Raw genomic sequence first — 12,061 nt, forward strand, 5'->3', positions numbered from 1 at the left:
AGGTAAGATATCCTCTAAAACCTTCTTTTAATTTAAAATTGGAAGAATTTAGAGGACCAATTTTACTTAAATTAAAATTTTTTAAATTAACAATTTATATCTATTTCTTGAAATTGAATAAAAAGATGTTATAATTATTAATTTATATAATATCTTATCATTTGCTCTTATTTTCTACTTAATTTTTAAAACATCCAAGCAAGAGAAAAGAATACCATTCCCCTCACCTGTGTCCCTCTCAGCTTCTTCTATCTCGTATTCTACTCTTTTTTTCCCCTTTCAAACTTCTAAACACATCGTAAAAGAATCCAAAACATACTGGCATAAAAAGCTACAGTTATGGAAATAGACACTCCAATTACTAAAAAGAAAAATAGTTGGGCAAAATTGTGGCCTATCATTGCAGCCACCATTGCAGCCACCTATCATTCACAGAAAATAGCATAATTTGCATCGCTCACACTTCTTCTATGGGTAATTCGACTTTGCTGCTTCTTTTTTTTGGGTTCTATTGGTCTGACACACACATTAGCCTACTAAATCAGTACACAATTCTACCTAGGAGCAAACAAACCATGTCAACTTCCCAATAAGATTTGTATTTGTTAACCAGTATATTATGTAGCCATGTCAACTGCCCAATAAGAATTGTTAATATTACATTAAGTACCCAATAAAGGTTGTGCTGTTGGAAATCAAATTGTGATTAGACAAAAATGTACCACCATTACTGGAATCTCCAACCAAAAGTCATCAAATTATATAAAACTCTGATCTAGTGACTGAAACTCAGAGAGAGAGAGGCAAAGTTTTGGTAGCTGTAAATCAAGAAACAGAATGTGGACTTTCCCTGGTTTAAAATTGAAATCCAGGGAGCTGAAGGGAATGTCTTCCGGAATATATAAAAACCAAACTGATCTTCATAAAATCATAAATCAGCATTGCAAAAAGAATTATGGATACAATTAAAAAGAATAAATTCAATTATATTAAATCATGAAATTACAACAGGCAAGCAGATGTCACAAACAACCAAATTGAATTTTACAAAAGAATTAAAAAATATAGATGCTGAGAACATAAAACAACAATCCAACACCAAATCACTCACAAGCTTGTCTAACATACACCAGGAGTATGAGTAGTTTAAGCCTCAGCAGAACCACTTTTCAAAGCTCTCTCCAACCTTGCCTCAAATGGAGTAGAGTGCCAATTCACTCTCTTATCCTGCACACCCACAAAAACTTAATCAGAATACTACTCCATCCCCTAAAACAAAACTCTCACTAGTTTTACTTCACATATACCTCTCTGTACTTGCTGGTTGTATTTGGGATTCCTTTGTAGGAAGAGGCTGAGCCAGAATTCTTGGTAGAGCCTGTGTGGCTCCAGTAGGTCCCAACAGTCCCTATTATAGGCATGTCATCGGGGCTTGGACTTGGTGACCTCCTTGGTGAAGAAGTAGTTGAAAACTGTTTGAGTTCTTCAACAGTTAATGCTCCCAAAATAGGTCTATCTTCTGGGCTCCTTGATGAGGTTGATCGTTGTGACATGCTTATCTCAGGTGTAATGGTGCCAGACTTATTGATGGGAGTTGCCTCAGATGATTCCAACCAGATGGAAAGGCTAGCATCAACTGCTACTTCCTGGCTTGACTTCTTGGATTGATTAGTTTTTGACTTAAAACTGAATGAAACCTCAGATTCTTGATTCGAAACAAAATTCTCTTTCTGAGGCCTCAATGGTGATGCCCCTTTAGCTTTAACAGCTTTCCATTGCGTAAGATTTTCGACAGGGTTTAGCACAGGATGAACATAAGCACTCCTATCTCGAACGTTCAGGTTGTACACATATGGCTTAACCTCCCCTTCATCACATCTTATTGGACAATCATCAACCACCTCGGTAACCACAGGAACAACAGGAATTCTTCTCCTGGACTCAACAGTTCCATCATCATCATCCTCATAAATTTCATTCACCTCAAGTACCCCATCATCGTCATCATCATCATCATCATCGTCATCATCGTCATCATCAAGATCACTCTCCTCATAATCTAATTCTTCAAACTCATCGTCACTGTCCCTGCAATTCTGGTATCTATGATTCGGAGGATAAGATACCAAGCTTGAAGCGATTGAATTTTCTTCTGAAGAAGACTTTGTTTGACTTGATTTTGCTATATTTTCCTCCTGCCCCTTCTTCCCACTGCCTTCAGTCTCTGGTACAACATTCTTAACTTCCTCACACAAAACATGTTCATAGGTTTCCACATTAGAGTTGAATGTTACTTTCCTTCTGCTTCTAAAGCTGGACTCTCTCTCAGGCTCATCCCTACACTCAAATCATATCAAAAATCAAAAAACGAAGAAAAAAAATATATAACAATAAGCTTATAAATAAAACAAATTTTTCTTTTGCTCTCAAAAACCAAAAATTAGGAAAGCATTGAATCCCAAAAAAGCTAAGGAATTTGATAACTCACTGGACTTGTGAATTCGTGATGTCGATGGGTGTTTGGGAGTCCCCGTCTTGAGTAGAATGAACAGCAGATTGCGCAGGCGTGCAACTTGCAGTTCTCTGCAACAATTTTCAGAATTCAAATTCAGTTTTAAAAGTTCTCTAAAAACAATAATCAACTAAAGTTCTGTTTGACTGCTGAGCAAACTTAGGGGGCCAAAAAATAAAAACCAAAATCTTGAATCTTCAATAAACTTTGGGTCAAGATACAGGTATGCAACTTTATGAACTTGACCATATGCCCTTTTTAGAAACCAAATAAAAAGAAACAAAAAAAGCTTTCAAAGCTTGAAAACAGTACTTAAGCTCTGTTTGGTTGCTGAGAAAAGCTAGGAAACTAAAAAGAAAGCCAAAAATATTACATCTTGAAGAAACTGGGCGTAAAGATTCAAGTCTGTAACTTTATTAACGTGACTATTTGACCTTTTTTAGAAACCAAAAACAAAAACAAAAAAAAAAAACAAAAAATCAATCTTGATATCTTTTCTTTCTTTATGTCAAACAAAGGGTTAAGAAAAAACAAAACACTAAAACACATCATCGCAAAAACAAATCTTGAAGACAGTACTTACTGGTTGATCACGAGGTTGAACCTTGCTGCGTCTCTGCTTCCTTCTTTTCCCATCTTTGGAAGAACCAAAACAACCAAGAAAACAACCCATTTTGACAACAACAAAAAAAAAAAACCAAAAAAATTTCTCTCCCTCTAGAAGAAAAATCTCAGAGATTTGCCAAATGGGTTTTTCTGAGTTCTACCCAGAGAAAGATTTGCTTTAATGGGTTTTCATTGTTTACTAAAAAGAGAAAAGGAGAGCGTCAAAGAAAAATTTGAAGTGTAGAGAGAGCGGTTCTGTAATAGGGGCTCTTCCTTCTTCTACTTCTAGTTGGAGAGTTTGTTTTGTAATTTTCTTTAAAAAAAATTCTTATTTTAGTGAAAAAGAGGAAGTGACCGTTGGGACTTAGGATTCGTTGATTGACTCAATCTATTTCACAGCCTGTAAATCTTTTTGTGTTTTCTTTTGCCCAAAAAAACAAACATAACTCTAACGTGTTGTTCACAGAAACAACGTTTGTGTGTGTGTGTGTGAATAGGCTTTTTGATCTCAACCATTGCGTCATTTATAGGGGTCCACTTTGTTAATGATGACTGATTTTTGTATTTAAAGGGTGATTGGTTCCATCAACTCTATAACGTCTATTTTGTATACCAAAAAAGTAAAGTTCTTTTTCAAGTACCAATAATACATACAATAGGAATTTCTTTTCTTGGAAAGAGAATTTAAGTGACAGTTTTTCAGATTAGATATTAAAAGATTTTACTATTTGCTTCTTCTTCTTTTTCTTTAACGATCTTTTGATCAGATTTTATTAGACAAAGATTGTATTCGAACTTTCCATGTTCGAATCCCACTCTTTATCTTGGCTAAAAACACAAAATTGTCCTTATCAAAAAATGAAGAAAAAAAAAAAACACAAAATTGTATCACATGCGTCTTTTTTAATTGTTTCATTGGTTTTTTTAAATATAGTCTCAAATTATAGGTTTTTCGGTTAGTTTATTGGTGTCTTGTAATTTGGATGCACCATCTCACATAATTATAATTATTGAATTTTATCTTTAAAAATAAAAAATATTATTGGATTATTAAAAAAATCCAATTTCTTAAAACAACCCAAAATAATACCTCCCTAAAAAATAGTACAATATTGGTATGATAAATTTCGACTTTGAGATTAAGATTTAAAATATATTCAATATTTTTGTTAAACAATTTTAAAAATATAAATTAAAAATAGAAGAATAATAAAATAAATATATTCAATAATAGATTAGAAATCGATCCCAAAAAATATATGCAGAAAATAAAAAATTAAGAAATTTTGAGGATATTAAAATTATGTCTAAAATAAAATTTTCATCCCTAAAAATTTAATTTAAATTTAAGTATATTTCCCTACATTTAAAAAGTTATAATTTGTCCTAACAGAATTTATGAGATATCAATGTGACACTTTTGTCTATTTATCATTATATTTATTTCGAGCCATATTAGCTTTTAAACATGTCATGTTAACATTTTGTTATTTAAAAAAAAAAAAAGTAATTTCTTTATAACATAGATGGAAACACAAAGTTCATATCAGAAAATTTTGTAAGGGTTGAATATTACAAATTTTTTTTTTATTATTAAATTTGAGAAAGGAAAACCAATCTATATGTACATGTTTATGCTTAGAAATATTGAAGATGATTCACAATGTCCATATTTTATTTTATTTTTTATAACAAAAAAAATTATATTGAAAGATATATTGGGTATTGTTGAGTAAACGAGATATTGAAGAAATATTGAAGAAATTATATTAAAAGAAATATTGAAGATTGATTCACACTGTCCATTGTGAAAACATTTGGTTTTATGGTAGACCGATTAAATGAATACTTACTAATCAACCACCTCTTAGGGGGATTTGTATCTCCTGTGCACATATCCAAAACAAAAACAAAACAAAACAAAAAATCACAATTTGTCAATAATCAAAATAATATGTCATGAGCTCAATCAGACTATCGGATTAAAAGATATAGCAAAATCATATTTCAATGGCTAAAGATGCATCCACATCATGGAGTCTAATTACGTGTGATTATGGACAAAAAATTTTGATTAGTTCCATGAGGAATTAATTTGAACTAAAAATGTGTCATAATTCTTCTAGATTAGATTTAAAAAATAATCATGAGGTGCACACATTAGACTTAACAAAAAATTTTCCTACAATTTCAATTTTGAATTCAAACTTCTCCGGGCCTTCTATAAATAGAGGATGTGATTCACTATCCCCTAGAGCTCTATAAGAAGTGAGCTCTATGTAGTAATCTATCAAGAATTAAATTTCTTCTTTCCTTTCTTATTGTTTTATAATTATTTTATAATGATTCTTTTGTATAACAGAACGCACAATAGTAATCTAATGTTTTCTAAGGTTTTTCTAATGGTCCAATACTTTTGACGTCATGCAAAATTGCACAGTAATAGTCTAATACTTTTCATGATGCAATATTAGTAACTTTAGAGCATCCGTATCAAATGTGCCAAATGTGCCAAATGCCAAATATTTGGCACATTTGGCACACCAAACACTAAAAACACTCATTTATCAGATGTGTTAAATGTTCTAAATTTTTGCAATATGCTACAGTGCCATCACAAATTTGGCACTGTACGGACAAATGTGGCATAATATATATTATTATTTTATTATGTATTCTCTCTCCTCATATCATATCACTCTCTCCGTCTCATCTCTGTCTTCTCTCTCATCTCTGTCTTCTCTCTTCGTCTTCCACAGCACACCGAAGACCAATGGCCACCACTCAACGCCGCCGATCACACCACTCGACGCCGCCGACCAATGGCCACCACTCTTCTCGCCTCGGGTTCTTTTTTTATCCTTTTTTCTTTTTTCCGTTCACTTTTTTTGGCTGTGATTTGATGGGTGGGTTCGGATGGGTAGATCGGTGGTGGGTGGGTTCGAGTTGTGGGTTATGGCGGTGGGTGGGTTGAGTTTCATAGGTTGATTGTGGGTTATGGCGGTGGGCGAATCGGCTGGTGGTGGGCGAATCGATTGTGGGTTATGGCGGTTATGGCGGTGGGCGAATTGGCTGGTGGTGGGCGAATCGATTGTGGGTTATGGCGGTGGGCGAATCGACTGGTGGTGGGCGAATCGTCGGTGATGGCGAATCTCTGTTCTGATCTCGGTGGTGGGTATTTTTTTTTTTTTCTGGTGATCTGTTCTGTTCTATTTCTGGGTGTGGTTGTAGTAGTAGTAGTTGTTGTTGCTGTTGTTGCGGTGGTGGTGCCGATCTCTGTTCTGATCTCGGTGGTGGTTTTTTTTTTTTTTTTTTTTTTCCTGGTGATCTGTTCTGTTCTGGTATGTTTTCTGGTTGTGGTTGTAGTTGTTGTTGTTGTTGCTGCTGCTGCCGCCGCGGTGGTTGATGATGACGATGATTGGGGGGAGGAATTTAGTATATTATTTTAATATGTAGGAAATATTATTTTAATGTATAGAATTGTAGTATAAAACATCTAATAAATGAGATGTTGTAAAATGACGTGGTAAAATAATAAAGTAGGGTTTTAATGTGGCAAAATGGCATAATTTTTGCCACATCTGATGCGGATGCTCTTAGAGTCAGTTTAGATAGAATTTATTTTGCTGAAACTGAAAACTGAAAACTGAAAATACTATAATAAAATAATTTTTAAATGTGCGAATAGTACTGTAAGATCCATTTTTGATGAAAAAGTTACTGAAAAATGAAGTTTGTGGGTCCATAACAGTACATTGATGCACTATTCACAAAAGACTTTGTCAAAAGTTGCGGCTACTATTTAGTCAAGTCCCACTTAAACGCAGCTTAAAAAATAAAAAAATAAAAAATAAACAAGAAGAAAGAAGAGTAAAATGCAAACGCAAAACTCAAAACATGAATCCAAACCCACACTTAAAAGAAAACCTTGAGATTAATTATAATTTTATATTTTTGTTGTGGCTTTTGGTTTTTTTATTACTCAATAATTAGGAGAGAAGGGAAATATCAAAAAGTCTCAACTAGTTGAGTTATATAGCTATTAACATTTTTTTTTTTTTTTTTGTGGTTTATGAATTTATTAAAAGCTTTTTCTAATTGTGTACCTTTTTTAAGGGTTATTTGTGTGTTAAGTATGACCACTGCCACTGGTTGGTAATTGAGTAACTGATAAGTTTTAGTTTTTAGTTTTTAGTTTTAGATTTTTTTTAATTTTATGTTATAAAATTAATTTATTTTTGTAAATTAATTAGTAATTGTCATTTCACAATTAAATTAATATCCCACCGGTTAAACCAATAAGCCGGTATATTGATCTTTTTTTTTTTTGAGTAAATAGTAATACTTATTAAAACACACATGAAAATAGTAATGTATTATGAGGATGTTTATTCTACATAGGTTGTGTGTGTCTAGTGTCCGTTGTTTATAACCACAATCTACAATTATAAAGATTAAGTCATTTTGTAGTTGTACTCTAGTTATATAATATATTATAAACTCGGTTTAAAACATTAATATTACTATTTTCGTGTATGTTCTAATAAGTATTACTGTTTACTAAAAAAAAAAAAATAGGGGTATTTAGTATTCGCTATTTATAACCTCAATCTACAACTACAAAAGTTAGGTTATTTTGTTGTTATACTTTGGTTATTTAATGTATTATAAACCATGTTTAAAATACTAATATTATAATTTTCGTGTGTGTTTTAATAAGTATTATTGTTTACTTAAAAAAAAAAGATATTTATCCCACATTGGTTGTGTGTGTCTAATGTCCGCTGTTTATAACTTCAGTCTACAATTACAAAGGTTAGACCATTTTGTAATTGTATTCTGGTTATATAAAGTATATTGGTCTTTTTAATGGTTGGAGGCTCGACACAATTATGATAACTATGGTTTAAAACTCTTTTTTTCGAGGTATGGTTTAAACTTTACAACTATTTTTTACTAGTTGAATTTTGCTCACCTACGGATCTTACGGTAGTGATTCTAGTGACCTTATATGTTTGCTAAAGTTTTTTCTTCAATGTTTAGAAAATTTAAGTTGTACTTTGCGATTTAATCAAGCCATTTTTTTTTTTTTTTATAGGAATCAATCCAATTTTGTTGTTGACTTGTTGGTCATTGTGTATAGTATTTTTGTATGACCTTTAAAAAGTTAACACATTATTCTAGTATTTTTGTATGTCCTTTAAAAAGTTAACACAATGACTTTTTGGTCATTGTGTATAGAATTTTTTTTTTTTTTTTTTTGAGAAATTGTGTATAGTATTTTTGGTCATTATGTTGTATGACCTTAAAAGGAAACGCATGAAAATTAGAAAAAAAAAAAAAGAAAATTACACTTTATCACCTTAAACCATATACCATATTACATTTTGTACCTTAAACTTTTCAAATGCTCATTTTGCACCATAAACTATCACATTTTACATCCCATTGTTACTTTTGCTGTTATGTTAGACGGAATCCTACTGCACATGACACATACATACATCTTGTCTAGGTGGAACAAAATTAAAAGACAAAAAACACCCTTCTTCAAAATCAAAAGCCCATTTTTTTCCAGCTCTCTTTGTTGCGTGTGTGCCCATATCCAGCCAGCCTCTCCCCAGATTCAAATTCTTGCAAAAGATTTTAATCTAGATTTCTGCAAGGGAAAAAAAATGGTATCAAACCAGATTTACTCTTACATGGCGTTCAATAATGATTATGTTATTGCGTGCTCAAATAAAGAACATATTAAGGGATAGGACAAAATTTAGGTAAAATGCCTTAGATGTTGTTCATTAGGTTCCCCTCTTAAGATTTAGCCACGTGACTACTTAACTTAAAAATACACTTCTATCTCATAAGAAAAAATTCACATGGCAAAATTTTAAAAGGAAAATCTAAGAAACAACACCTAAGTACTGTATTTAAGTCTTGCTCTAAGAAATAAGCTCAAAACACAGCAAAAGCCAATTGTAATGATAGTCATGTTTATGTAGGCCACAACGCCATTTATGAGATACTAGGCTGCTATGACTCGTTCTGATCCTATTGAACGGTCTCTATACAACTTGTCCAAAATCTTTGTTCAAGGTCAAAATCATTTGGGAATTTAAGGTTTACAATAATCTGAATTTTGGGGAGAGGCTGGGCAGTGGGCATGAAGAATGGTGTTTTTGTCTTTTAATTTTGTTCCACTTAAGCAAGATGCATGCATGTGCGTGTCATGTGCAATAGAATTCCGTCTAACATAATAGCAAAAGTAACGATGGGGTGTAAAGTGTGATAAGTGTGATAGTTTAGGATGTAAAGTATGTATTCAAATAATTTATTGTGCAAAGTGTAATCTAGTGCATAATTTAGACCTTTTGGGTGATAAAGAGTAATTTCTCAACCAAAAAAAAAATATGGTTCTACACTTCTACCAACACTCACCCTGCTAAAATAGAGAGTCAAGTTGTATTTACCAGGATTTTTTGGAGGGAAATCCCCTTTTTCAATTTTCATCAATTTCAACCTCTCAAATCTCATATTTTTTCCTCTCTCACATAAGCACAAACTCTTCTCTTATTTTTTTAAGTCTTTCTCTTTCAACAATCGCTCATTGAATTCAGTCATTGGCAACACTGGCGATAATATTTTCCCCAATAATGAAGGTTGAACTGGTTATTAAATATTAGGAACTTAGGTTAAGAACAATATGGTGATTATGTTTTTGGCATAGAAGTATATGCTATGTGCAATGTTCCTTTTAACCAACATCTCCAACGATAATATTTTCCCCAATAATGAAGGTTGAACTGGTTATTAAATATTAGGAACTTAGGTTAAGAACAATATGGTGATTATGTTTTTGGCATAGAAGTATATGCTATGTGCAATGTTCCTTTTAACCAACATCTCCAATGAATTTAACAAATACTTCCAATACTGTATATATATTTTTTCACATAATTTCATAAGTTTTTGTTTATATATATATATATATATATTTTCCCCTTTTCCACGCCCCTTTCCTCCTTATGGGTCATTGGCTTATTGGATCATTTAATTAATGAAATTCTATGTATCTAATATTACAAGAATGTTACATTACAATTTGGTATGAAACACCAAGCAAATTAAATGTCTCCTAATTGTAGTGGTTCCATAGGTTGGATTTAGTTACAAATCATCATCAGACTGAACTTATTTCTAAGCAATGTCACTTCCAGTACGTGCGCGAAAATTTCTAATACTGAACTTCAAAGTCTCATCCTTCATGAACTTGATCTATAATGTATTTTATCTCCTTGTTTCATCTTAGTTATATCCTTCTTTAGGTTTCGAATTGTACTATTTAAAGTGCGACAAATCAAAGAAGGTCATAAAATCGATATTGTCAAGCCAACTCTTAGAAATTGTGCTTACCTGTGACCTTGCGTATTAGATGTTTGATTTTGTGAGAATAGGTGGATTGCTTCATCCTGCTATTTTAAATTTTCTCCTTGAATATACAATGACTATTGCTGCACCATAGATTGGGTTTAGTTTTTGAATTGATAGTTGTCCAATTCTTCCAAAACTTATTTTAGAATATGCAATGACTATTGTTGCACCACCACGGACTCTTTTTAGCTGAGTCTCTCTGGTTTAAAAACTGAAGAACTTCATTCATATTTTGATATTGATTAGTCTAAATTTATATTTTATTCTTGCATGATCAGCCTTGGTGAAGTGTAAATTGAATATCCCAAATCAGATTTCAGAAACCTATGTTTACCTAGGACCTATGTGATAGATGTCATGTTTACAAAAAATTCTTAAGTACTCCTAGAATATAGTGAAATGGTAATCCCTTTTCTCACATTCATGGTTCATGGTAGACTTCACCATAAATTTAATTAGTAGACCTCACTATAAATGTAAGAAGAGAGAGTGTCATTCTCTTGATTATTGGGAAACTTTGAACATTAATTAGTCATTATTAAATCTAGATGAGTCAGAAGATTGTACATGTTTCCCTAAAGGTTGCTTTCTTCATAGTAACAAGAGGGTGCTAGAAATTGATCGTGTTGTTGCTTTTAAGATTTCAAGCACGTAATGGTTTTGGAGTAAGTTTCTTATGTATAAGAAATTTTAAGCTTTTAAGTTTTTTTTTTTTTTTAACTGCTTTTGAGGAATTATATGAGATTTTTGTTTTATGTATAAATCTTTTTTTTTCTTTTTTTTTTGATACCAAATAAGGGAGATTACAAAAAGGCTGGATTAAACCAGCAAAGTTTTAAGAGGCATTATAGTTGCCTTTCTAGCTATATTACATAAGGACTGACACAGCATGTGAGGGACAAAGATCATGTTACAGAGGAATCCATTTAGAACAAGAAAATTGATGTCAGCAAGTCTAACATTGTCTTGCCCATTAGAAGCTCTTCTAGAGTTGAAGACTTTGACTAAGCCTCTGCAAGCACTTAGAAACAAAACATGATGAAGACCATGATTTTCTGCAATGAGACGAGCTTCCACCACAGCTTCAAGCAAAACTCCAGGTGCTGTTCTTGCCAAACTACTATTAACACCAAAAAATATACAGTCTCCCTGTGTGTTTACAGCTTCATATACATAGGCCCTTCTATTCTTCTTCTTGTTTCTAAAACCAGCAACTTTGATGATTAATTGCCAGGGTCCTGCAACTGATTGGGTTGGTTGTTCAGGTCTACTTGAGGGCAAGTTTGAGTTTTGTTGGTTGGAGAATGCATTACTGTACCTACAAGCAGTGGCGAAGCCAGAAATTTAGGTCAGAGGGGGCAAGATTAAAAGACAAGATTAAAAGTAAAAAACTAATCTAAAAAAATTAATCAATATTAATAACAAAATAAATAAGCAATTATATGCTAATGTAATTGTCATATAGAATCTAACATAAAATGTAAACTTTAATTTGGTTTTTCACATCTAGCTTAA

General features: G+C 32.3%; 1 protein-coding gene across 1 annotated transcript; it reads right to left on the reverse strand.

The window, feature by feature from the left end:
- Positions 1–965: 965 nt before the first annotated feature.
- On the reverse strand, positions 966–3,451 carry LOC136062098 (uncharacterized). Its single transcript, XM_065760779.1, has 4 exons — positions 3,096–3,451; positions 2,489–2,583; positions 1,308–2,337; positions 966–1,227 (listed from the first exon to the last, which is right to left on the reverse strand). Exons 1-4 carry the CDS (start codon positions 3,183–3,185, stop codon positions 1,147–1,149), a joined length of 1,296 nt encoding a protein of 431 aa, XP_065616851.1. The 5' UTR covers positions 3,186–3,451; the 3' UTR covers positions 966–1,146.
- Positions 3,452–12,061: the final 8,610 nt, after the last annotated feature.

Source organism: Quercus suber, unplaced genomic scaffold (assembly GCF_002906115.3).
Source record: "Quercus suber isolate HL8 unplaced genomic scaffold, Cork oak 2.0 scaffold_381, whole genome shotgun sequence".
NCBI lineage: Eukaryota > Viridiplantae > Streptophyta > Magnoliopsida > Fagales > Fagaceae > Quercus > Quercus suber.

Excerpts from the sequence above, each read along its gene's own strand:
- LOC136062098 (XM_065760779.1), bottom strand. The coding sequence starts at position 3,185 with ATGGGTTGTTTTCTTGGTTGTTTTGGTTCTTCCAAAGATGGGAAAAGA. Across the intron at positions 2,338-2,488 it reads ATCACGAATTCACAAGTCCA|GGATGAGCCTGAGAGAGAGT; the intron begins GTGAGTTATCAA and ends ATTTGAGTGTAG. Across the intron at positions 1,228-1,307 it reads CAACCAGCAAGTACAGAGAG|GATAAGAGAGTGAATTGGCA; the intron begins GTATATGTGAAG and ends GTGGGTGTGCAG.